This window comes from Capricornis sumatraensis, chromosome 14 (genome assembly GCF_032405125.1).
Source record: "Capricornis sumatraensis isolate serow.1 chromosome 14, serow.2, whole genome shotgun sequence".
Taxonomy (NCBI): domain Eukaryota; kingdom Metazoa; phylum Chordata; class Mammalia; order Artiodactyla; family Bovidae; genus Capricornis; species Capricornis sumatraensis.
The window spans coordinates 69,436,135-69,447,232 of record NC_091082.1 but is presented as its reverse complement, the minus strand read 5'-3'; the positions used below and the strand labels follow the sequence as shown (position 1 = coordinate 69,447,232).

The 11,098-nt window shown below is 47.1% G+C and overlaps 1 protein-coding gene across 1 annotated transcript; it reads right to left on the bottom strand.

Annotated features, from left to right (window-relative positions):
* Positions 1 to 1,300: 1,300 nt before the first annotated feature.
* Positions 1,301 to 3,335, bottom strand: IER5 (immediate early response 5). Its single transcript, XM_068986370.1, has one exon. The coding sequence runs from the start codon at positions 3,140 to 3,142 to the stop codon at positions 2,168 to 2,170; it is 975 nt and encodes a 324-aa protein (XP_068842471.1). The 5' UTR covers positions 3,143 to 3,335; the 3' UTR covers positions 1,301 to 2,167.
* Between the last annotated feature and the right edge of the window lie 7,763 nt (positions 3,336 to 11,098).

Below are 11,098 nucleotides of genomic sequence, written 5' to 3'. Positions count from 1 at the left end.
ACACCTCCAGTTTAAGCAGTCACACTCAATGGATCTTTTGTGGCTGTAAGTGAAGTAGCTAATTTCTGAAAGCAAAACAAGTCAATGTTAACAAGACCCTGATTAGAGAATGTTTAATTTTATGAATATATTATTTATGGTGATGGAGCATAAAGTAGAAAATTCCTTTGACTTAACCAGTCACAGATAGATTTGCAAAAATACCAAAACATGGGGCCTACTGGCCTGACAGAAGTTCGCACTGTCAGGACTTTAGGAAGAGCAAAGCACTCCCTTATGCTTCTGCTCAAAGGCAAAATAATCCCTTCTTAGAGGTTTGTCTCCTCTTCCCTCAATTTTTCCCACCTCATAAACACCCAGTTTATTCATAAGCTATTTTAGACCAGTTCCATCTTTTAAAGAACTAACAACCATATTTTAAGACACTATTCTCTAACTGATTTGCTTCTGAGAGATTACTGACTACCCTTCAAATACTGAACATTCTGCCTTAGACCCCCCAAAAATGTATCAATAGGTGTCTCGGCTGTCAAAGTATTTATTTACCATGACCCACAGCCAAAACACTGATGTCACCATTTGGGTGACAAAAACAAATCAGGCTTTGCTAATTCGTCTAGCCCTCCTTGGCCTCCAACCTTATCTAGTTTGACACAAGCTATTTCCTTTCACTGATGCATTTACTTTCTACAGACATAAAAAAAAATTTTAAAGCACTGAAATTTCCATCCTGACATCCACTGGAATGCAGAGGCAGACCTGACCAGCTGGCCATGTCAGTCTTGGCAGTTTCCCTCAGGTTTTATTTATTAATAACAGGAAACTAAAAGTTTTAGTGAAAGACACTTTTGTGGATGGAAAGGGTCTCAGAAGTTGGCACTTAAACAGTTTATTTAATATTAGACATTATCAGATTGGGCTAAAAATCAAATTGCCTAAATTGACTTTAGACAAGGGAGTTTTAGTGGCAGGTTTCAATAAACTGGCAGACCACTGATATTAGTACCTAACAGCAGTCTTGTGATGTGAGGGAGAAAGCTTAAATGTGCCTCTCTCCATAATTAATGAAGCCAGCAAACAATGTCCCCAGTCTGCACAACTGATAGTAAGAACCACGTCTTCAATTTTCCAGGCGGACCATAGTTGCTCTCCTCCCACTTCCCTCGCAACCTGGACAGGCGATTTACACACAAGAAGGCAGTCAAGTTGCTTCAAAATATTTAATACGTGTTAGACACGTAAAGTTACATTTTTATACAAAAATCAATACAACGAAAGAGAAAATACTGTACAAAAACCTTGTCAGTTCCCCCAACCTTTATACAACAAAGACTGGAGTCACTATCTACAAAACCATAGGGCCTTTCCACTTAGGGCTTCTGTCTGTAAACTTTGTTTCCTTAAACACTTTTTAAAAGCACTGTGTAGTAGTTCTGATCTAGAGCTTTTAAAAAATAAATCTTTTCTCTATAAACTCCGTATTTCCAAGCTTGAACTCTTCTGTGAAGTTCATCAAGCTTTTTTTCCCCTCCGTGAGGAAGACAAGGGCCGCTAACACTCCCTGTCCCCGAGTAATCACAGGGTATAAACGTTTCTTCAGTGACAGAGAAAAGTGGGGAAGGAAAGAAATAATACAAGTCTCTACTCCAGACTAAATCCCTCTAGTCCGAGAAAATCCTGGGAGGAAACGCTGCTCCTGGCCTCGGTGCGGTTCTAGCTTTCATGTAAGAGGTGTGTGTAAAGTCCCTTCCTCCCCCGAGAGCGAACGGGGAACTCCCCGGCCCCGGCCTTTTTCGCCGCTTCCTTCTCGGCGCTGCCGGCAGAGGAAAGTCCCTGTCTGCCCCAATCTTCTAAACCGCGGGGAAGGGACGCTCTCCAGAGGGACAAAATAGCCTTAATTCAATGAGACAAACTGACAGACACAGACACAAAAGTCCACGATCGCCGTCCTCTTCCAATAAGTCTCCCACTCCGAAGTCTCCAGAGGAGAACCGAGAGGCTCGGCCCAGCCGGCCGCCAAGCCCAAGGGCAGTCTGTGCCGCCCGGCGGCACCCCCTCGCGCTCGGCGCCGACGGCCTCGGGGGCGTCCTCGCCGTCGGGAGAGGCCCAGCCCTCACGTCGAGACGCCCGCTGCTCAACTTCCTCTCCGCACAGGGACCGCGGGGGCTCAGAAGGCCACGATGGCAGTGCTCCAAGGGTTAATGTCTCTCAGCACCGGCTTATCGCAGCAGATCTGCCCGGGCTCGGCGGCTTCCGGACCGCTCTCCTCTCCCTCCGCTTCCTCCCGGCCGCCCCCGGGGCTTTTCCGTAAGAGTCCCGAGAAGCTGGAACCGAAGATGCTAATGAGGTTAGCCACGTTACCGGTCTCCATCTCCTCCTCCTCCTCCGCGGCCGCCGCCGCCCCGCCCGGCTGCTCTTCTGAGTTCCGGCGGGGTTTCTTGAGCGGGGTCGAGCCGGGCGCAGGGCAGTCCGCGGGGCCGCCGCCCACCCACCCCGCGCCGCGCTTTCTGGCGCAGACGGGGGGCGACGCGGGGGGCTCAGCCGCAGCGGGGCGAGGCGCGCGGCAGCCGTCCACGCGAGGGGCCGCGCTCAGCTTGTCCTCGTCCCCCGGGGGGCAGCCGCAGGGGCCGCGCGCTGCCTCGGGCCCTTCGGGGAAGACCCCCGAGACTTCGGCGGGACCCCCGGCTCCTCCGACCGCCGTCTCTCGCGGTCCCTCCACGCGGCGCCAGGCAGCTTCCGGCGCCTCCGCCTCTCCGCCCTGAAGAGTGTCCCCGGCGGCCGTCACCGTGGCCGCGGGCTCCGAGTCACCCGCCCTTGGCACTTCTGGGACGGCAGGGCGCTCTGGCTGAGGCTCGGGCTCCGGCCAGGCGGCACGGCCGGCCGGCGGAGGTGGCTCCCCCCAGCCCGCGGGTGGCCCGGCCGCCGACTCCTCGGGCTGCTGCGGCGGCGCTGGGGCCCCCGGGTGACCGGCCAGGTAGAGGCCAGGGCACGGGTCGCTTAGGTAGACCTGGCGGGCGCTGCGGAGCACCAGCGAGACCAGGAGGTTCTTGTGCAGCTTGATGCCGCCGCGCTGGACCCGCGAGTTGTAGATCTTGCCCAGGGAGATGCTGACGATGCGGTGAGCCTCCAGTTTGAACTCCATCCTACCTCCTCCTTCCCAGGGCTGGCGCGGAGGTGAGGGGGTGAGCCCCAGCCCACGTTCCGAAGCTGAGACGGGAACAAGAAGTGCCAACAAGTCCGCCACAGGGGGTGGACCCTCGGTCTGTGAAGACTCCCGAAGAGAAACGGCTCTGACGACGCGCTCACTATCCTCCACGCCCTCCCCACTACAGCAACACAGCCAGTTTCGCGTCCGGTCGCTAACTGAAGGCAAGCTGGCCGCCCGGCGCCTTATAAAGGCCTCTCGACAGCCAATCGCGAGAGGCCGCCAACCGTTCCGGGGCCTTCGGCGCGCCCTCGTGCGCCTCGAGCGGCCAATCAGAGACCGAGGAGGGGCGCCAGGGCTATTCGAACGTTAGTCCCGCGGAGAAGGTTCTTAAAGGGGGAGACGCGCGCGACCCCCTGCAGGCGGTTAGCCCGAGACAGTGCTGCGAGCCCCGGTAATGCGGAGAACGGGACAGCCACAGTGTTGTTTGTCCTTAAAGGTGCTGGCCTGTGCGCTGCTTCCCGGAACCAGAGCGAACTAAACCATTCGAACTTTCATCCGAGTATGGTGGTGGACTTCGTTCGGCAATAAAGCCTCGATCCTTCCTGGATCAGCTCTCCTCCCATTCCCACCCCGCACCACCGTTTCCAAGGCGACATACACCTGTAAGCTCCGCGCAACCTAACAGAAATGGAGACGAAGGCAAAATGCGGCACAGGATTCGCCTAGATGACATACTTTTGCTACAAGATATTTGGCAGATATTAATTTTGGATAAGTCCCTTGCCTCCTAAAGTCACATACACTCTAGTACCTGTCAATTTTAACACCGAAGAAAGAAAACGGGGGTTCTGAAAGTTCCAAAGTTTTTGTCTACTCAGGACGGTTTTGTGTCTACCTACAAAGTTTTTGTGTCTACCTACAAAGAGGGCAATGGCACCCCGCTCCAGCACTCTCGCCTGGAAAATCCCATGGACGCAGGAGCCTGGTGGGCCGCAGTCCATGGGGTCGCTAAGAGTCGGACACGACTGAGCGACTTCACTTTCACTTTCATGCACTGGAGAAGGAAATGGCAACCCACTCCAGTGTTCTTGCTTGGAGAATCCCAGGGACGGGGGAGCCTCATGGGCTGCCGTCTATGGGGTCGCACAGAGTCGGACACGACTGAAGCGACTTAGCAGCAGCAGCAGCAGCAGCAGCAGCACAAAGTTTTTGGTTCTCTATTTAAGCTAGTATTTATCACTTTGTTCTCTAGTTTCTAGAACCAATACAGTTGTAACATCAGCTACAGTGAAAGGTGGTTCATATTCTTGACAACGATTTTTCTTCAACACGAGGACTGACCAATCCACCCTTGGGGGAAAAAAAAACTAACATGTCATAAAAGTACAAATAGAGAAGTCCTGTAATCCCATCATGATGTCATAATTTTATTTTGTGTCAAGGTAAAAATTTAGCGGAAGAGTGTTCCAGAATTTTCTGGTCAGTCGATGACTTAGTCTATTTACTGATCCTTACACCAGAGGGTTGTCCAGGGTCCTAAACTGGGTTCCTGGAGAGTCATTTTGAGTTTGTCCCAGCTAAGCTCCACCACAGACCTGCCTGATGCTGGGTGAATAACCTCAGGATGCTTCAATTTCTCCAAGTCTAAAAAGAAGAAATCACATACACATCTGCTCTATTATGCAGTATCTTCCGATGAATGACAACTCTCATCCACAATCTGAGTCACCAAACTAAGCACAGTTTTCTTGGAGTCCATGTGGAACGCTAGCCTGATCTTGCATCAGGGTTTGGCCAAGTAATGTATTTACTTGGGAAAAGTACTAGTGAAAGACAGGTTTGATTAGGCTAATTCATAATCAGAATGTGATGGCTCAGTAATTATCTATCCTTACAACTTAATGATGGTAACAGACACTAGTCCATAAGACCCAGAGTTCCTCTGCTCTAGGAATTTTCAGCTCACCTAAAGAAGGAGATAAAATGACAACACAAATAATTACAAAAACAAGCCATGTGTTTAATGTAATAATGAGCAATTTTTTTCTTCTATTTTCTCTTTCTTTGAGAGCTAGTCATCACTATAAAACACCACTAAGAACTCAGACTCTGAAGATAAGCTTCCTGAGTTGCAATCCCAGCTCTACTTTTTGCCTGCTGTGTGACCTTTGGAAAATTAATTCACTTCTCTGTGCCTTGGTCTTTTTTATCTTAAAATAGAGGTGATAGTAATAGTGCCTACCTCTTAGAGCTGTTGTGAAGAGAAAACAAGGTATCACATGCTAGCAATGGATGTTTAGAACATCACACCTTACATGACTTGGGGTGGAAAAGACAAGAAAAGGAAGGAATCTAGATGGAACAAAGAATTTGTATTTGAGGAGGGTGTTGAAAATCCCAGAGGTAGGGTCCACAAGTTCCAAGCAGCAGGGGCCACTGAGTCAATTGTAAGGAACACTTCATTTGGCAGGGGTGCCAGGCACCTACAGTAAGTGGAAAGACAAAATAAAGGCCGGGGTTACATGATAGAGGGTTGTGGATACCTATGAGCAGATGAGGAAGCTACCAAAGACTGTTTACTAAGGGAACCACAGAATGGATTCTAGAGCAGTCAGCACCCTTAAATGCCACTTAATTATAAAGGGGACCACTTAATCATGAAGATCTAGGGGAACTTTAGGCAAAGAGTAGTAAAGGTCTGAACCAGGTGGAGGTAGTAAGAATGAAAAAGGCGAGAGACAAAAGGAACTTTAGTGATGATCTGGATGCTCTCCCAAACCCACACTGGTCCCTGATAGACCAAGCCTTCCTGACCCACCTGAGCGGGGAGTCCCCCCATCCTCCATACACCTTCATCACTGTCCCCGTTACTTCTTCCCATCATGCCTAGGGCTGCTCCCCAACTGCCCTCTGATCATAGGCAGGAGTCCATCTCATGTTTGTAGTAGCCAGGAGATAGTGAAAATATTTTACAACTGTAGGACACAGGCACTGACCATCAGGTCCCGGAGGCCGTTCCAGTGCAGGGGTTTGGGGCACACTCCTGCAGGAGGGGCTGCATGTCCTGAAAGAGGGGCTCTCAAGAGTTTCTGCCAACTGGTATGGCAGCATTTCAAGCTTATGACACCTGAGGTGGCCATACCAAGTGCATGGTGGTTTAGTCACTAAGTTGTGTCTGACTCTTGCGACCCCAGGGACTGTATATAGCCCACCAGGCTACTCTGTCCATGGGGTTCTCCAGGCGAGAATACTGGAGTGGGTTGCCATTTCCTTCTCCAGGGGATCTTCCTGACCCAGGGATTGAACCCAGGTCTCCTGCACTGCAGGGAGTTTCTTTACCAACTGAGCTACCAGGGAAGCCCGCCAAGTGCATATACACTTGGATTAATGAATTCCACTACGAACAAAGCTAGTGGAGGTAATGGAATTCAGCTTGAGCTATTTCAAATCCTGGAAGATGATGCTGTTAAAGTGCTGCACTCAATATGCCAACAAATTTGGAAAACTCAGCAGTGGCCACATGACTGGAAAAGGTCAGTTTCCATTCCAATCCCAAAGAAAGGAAGTGCCAAAGAATGCTCAAACTACCATACAATTGCACTCATCTCACATGCTAGTAAAGTAATGCTTACAATACTCCAAGCCAGGCTTCAGCAATACATGAGCCATGAACTTCCAGATGTTCAAGCTGGTTTTAGAAAGGGCAGAGGAACCAGAGATCAAATTGCCAACATCCACTGGATCATGGAAAAAGCAAGAGGGTTCCAGAAAAACATCTATTTCTGCTTTATTGACTATGTCAAAGCCTTTGACTGTGTGGATCACAATAAACTGTGGAAAATTCTGTAAGAGATGGGAATACCAGGCCACCTGACCTGCCTCTTGGGAAACCTAAATGCAGGTCAGGAAGCAACAGTTAGAACTGGACATGGAACAACAGACTGGTTCCAAATAGGAAAAGAAGTATGACAAGGCTGTATATTGTCACCCTGCTTATTTAACTTATATGCAGAGTACATCATGAGAAACGCTGGGCTGGAGGAAGCACAAGCTGGAATCAAGATTGCCCGGAGAAATATCAATAACCTCAGATATGCAGATGATACCACCCTTATGGCAGAAAGTGAAGAAGAACTAAAGAGCCTCTTGATGAAGGTGAAAGAGGAGAGTGAAAAAGTTGGCTTAAAGCTCAACATTCAGAAAACGAAGATCATGGCATCCGGTCCCATCACTTCATGGCAAATAGATGGGGAAACAGTGGAAACAGTGAGAGACTTTATTTGAAGGGGGGCTCCAAAATCACTGCAGATGGTGATTGCAGCTATGAAATGAAAAGATGCTTACTCCTTGGAAGGAAAGTTATGATCAACTAGACAGCATATTCAAAAGCAGAGACATTACTTTGTCAACAAAGGTCCGTCTAGTCAAGGCTATGATTTTTCCAGTGGTCATGTATGGATGTGAGAGTTGGACTATAAAGAAAGCTGAGTGCTGAAGAATTGATGCTTTTGAACTGTGGTGTTGTAGAAGACTCTTGAGAGTCCCTTGGACTGCAAGGAGATTCAACCAGTCCATCCTAAAGGAAATCAGTCCTGAATATTCGTTGGAAGGACTGATGCTGAAGCTGAAACTCCAATACTTTGGCCACCTGATGCAAAGAGCTGACTCATTTGAAAAGACCCTGATGCTGGGAAAGATTGAGGGCAGGAGGAGAAGGGGACGACAGAAGATGAGATGGTTGAATGGCATCATCTACTCAATGGACATGGGTTTGGATGAACTCCGGGAGTTGGTGATGGACAGGGAGGCCTGGTGTGCTGCAGTTCATGGGGTTGCAAAGAGTCGGACACGACTGTGCGACTGAACTGAACTGAATAATGATGTTGTTGACCAGGCACTGAGCTCGCCACTGTAGAGACATTATACATCATCCTTACAAAGTTCTGAAAGTAGATGTCTTTATCTCCATTTACAGGAGAGGAAACTAAGACTCTTAAAAAGTCAAGTGATTTTTCCCAAAGTCATACAGCTGTAGATGGAAGAGAGTGTACTTCAGCTTCAAATCTGTTTAATTCTAAAGTGTGGTGAGTTTGGGGCTCAGGGGCTATATTACCCTTGTTTCACTTCTTGCTGTTACCTTTAGGAACGTTATTTCACATCTAGGTGAAATAAGTAAAACATGTTTTGTAACAGGGGCAAGTTATTTCATCTTTCTGTACCTCAGCCACCTATTGTGTACAATGGGAATTATAAGCATATCTACAGTATAGTACAGTTCTGAGTATCACACAAGTATTTATTTCTCATAATTGTTATTATTATACTACTGCCTAGCTCAGTACTAAGCACATACTAGGTGTAACTGTTAGCATTTGTTGAATTTTGAATGCTTTTTTTTTATTATACCAACTAGTAGGTGCTCAATAAATATCTGCTGACTTCAAACCGAGCATGATTGCTGTTATTGTCAGGAGTTCCTCAGTCTTGAGACAGTAAAACAGAACCTTGAGAGCTCATATCTGGAGGACTTGAGCTCTCAGGATCAGCAAGCTTCACCTTCACCTGCCAAAAGAGTGGGAAAGTATAGAACGTATTCTTCTAAGCTTTAGAAAGCAGTTAGAATTTGCTGTCATCTTCAGGATTTTCTCAGTTAAAAAGAGTAATTGGTAGCATGATGAGACTGGGGGTATCAGAAGGACAGAGCAAGCAACTGCTTTAGAAGTGGCCAGAGGAAGTCCATGAAGTCTGTCTTGCCCTTTCACCCCATCTTCTCCACTGGGCACAAGCAACTTAGTACACTGTGGTCACAGCTATCCCCACTCAAGCACTGTCTAAGCTCTGATCTGAGGATTCCTTTTAACACAAGGCTTGTCCGCCTACTTCTGCTACTGCTAAGCTGCTTCAGTCGTGTCTGACTCTGTGCGACCCCATAGATGGCAGCCCACCAGGCTCCCCCATCCCCGGGATTCTCCAGGCAAGAACACTGGAGTGGGTTGCCATTTCCTTCTCCAATGCATGAAAGTGAAAAGGGAAAGTGAAGTCGCTCAGTCGTGTCTGACTCCTAGCGATCCCATGGACTGCTGCCTGCCTCTACTGACTTTATTTCTCATTTGCATGACTAGGCATTGTTATCAGATGATGACAGAGCTAATATTGCCTTAAATGGGGTCTAGTCACTATAAGAACAATGCAAACCGGCTACGAATCATGGATACAATGTTGTTATGTAGTCCCTAAGTCATCTGACTCTTTTGCAATCCCATAGACTGTAGCCTGCCAGGCCCCTCTGTCTATGGGATTTCCCAGGCAGAAATACTGGAGTGGGTTGCCGTTGCCTTTTCCAGGGGATCTTCCTGACCAAGGGATAGAACTCATGTCTTCTGCATTGGCAGGTGAATTCTTTAGCACTGAGCCACCAGGGAAGCCCCATGCATACAATAGCTCTGTGATAAGTAACCATGGTTAAGAAGTGGGCGAGTGAAATAGCAAATCACCTGCACTGTACCTACCTTTCAATGTTTGAAATTTGGAATTTGGGAGGAGTCAAAGTTGCTTTATGTAAATGAGTAATCATATGTGTGGCATCCCATTCTTTAGGAGGAAAACTCTACAAAAGCATACTATAAACACTTTTATGTAAATAATACTTCCCTTGCTCTTCTGAAACAGGCAATCCTCATTTCAACTTTCTCTCACTATCCTGGCATATTTAACGTCTTTTTTTTTCCTTCTTGGCACCTTGACAACTATAAAATTTCTTTATCTTCAAATAACATTCGACTAAGGGTAGACATCAAAACCTGACAGTCTTCTTCCTCCTCAAAATTTCCTTTCTGAAACTGTTACAGCCCCAGACCCCATCTTGTCCTAAATTTTGTATGTTAGTTCAGAGAAACTTAGGTTGTTTTTAGGATCACCTTTGTCATACCTTGTCTCCTTTAATACTCCAAAGAAAAACAAATTCCCTCAGTAAGTACAGCATTCAAACTCATTCAAATGACCATGGTACCCTCTCAAGTCACAGAATGTGAAAACACCACTGTGGAAAACCCTAGTCCTGCACTGTTCAATACTGGAGCCCCTAGGCCAATGTGGCTAGTGCCACTGAGGAACTGAATTTTGAATTTTATTTCATCTGCATCTAAAAAATGAAATAGGATAAAATCCTTTGCCTGAAACCCAACTTGATTTTGCCATTAAAAAAAATATTTCTTTAGGCTGCACTGGGTCTTACTTGCTGCAGCTCACAGGATTTTCACTGTGGCGTGCATGTGGGATCTAGTTCCCCGACCAGGGGTGGAACCCAGGCCCCCTGCATTGGGAGCAGAGTCTTAGCCACTGGACCACCAAGGAAGTCCCGATTGTGTCACACTTTCTTTTCTTTGTTAGATTTTTTTGATGTGAACCATTTTTAAAGTCTTAATTGACTTTGTTACAATATTTTTCTTTTAATTATTTATTATAGTTGGCTGTCCAGGGTCTTAGTTGTGGCATGTGGGATCTTTGTTGCAGCATTCAAGATTTTTAGTTGCACCAGGCAAACTCTTCGTTTTGGCACGTGGGCTCTAGTTCCCTGACCAGGGACTGAACCCAGGTCCCCTGCACTGGACGGCAAAGTCTTAACCACTGGACCACCAGGGATGTCCTTGTGTCATATTTTTGAAATATGAACATTTAGCATCCAAATCAGTGCTGTAATTGTAAAACACATAGCCGATTTCAAAGAGTTCATATCGAAAAGAGAATGGTAACATGTTGAAATGATAAGATTTTGAATATATCAGGTTAAATAAAATTATTAAAATTAACTTAACCTGTTTCTTTTTACATCTGTGGCTTAAACTATATTTCTATTGGACAACACTGCCCTATGGATAATAAAGGGATTGGGAGGTGTGGACATATAAATATGCATGAGCATATTGTGAGCAATTAACAAATGTCCTTGAT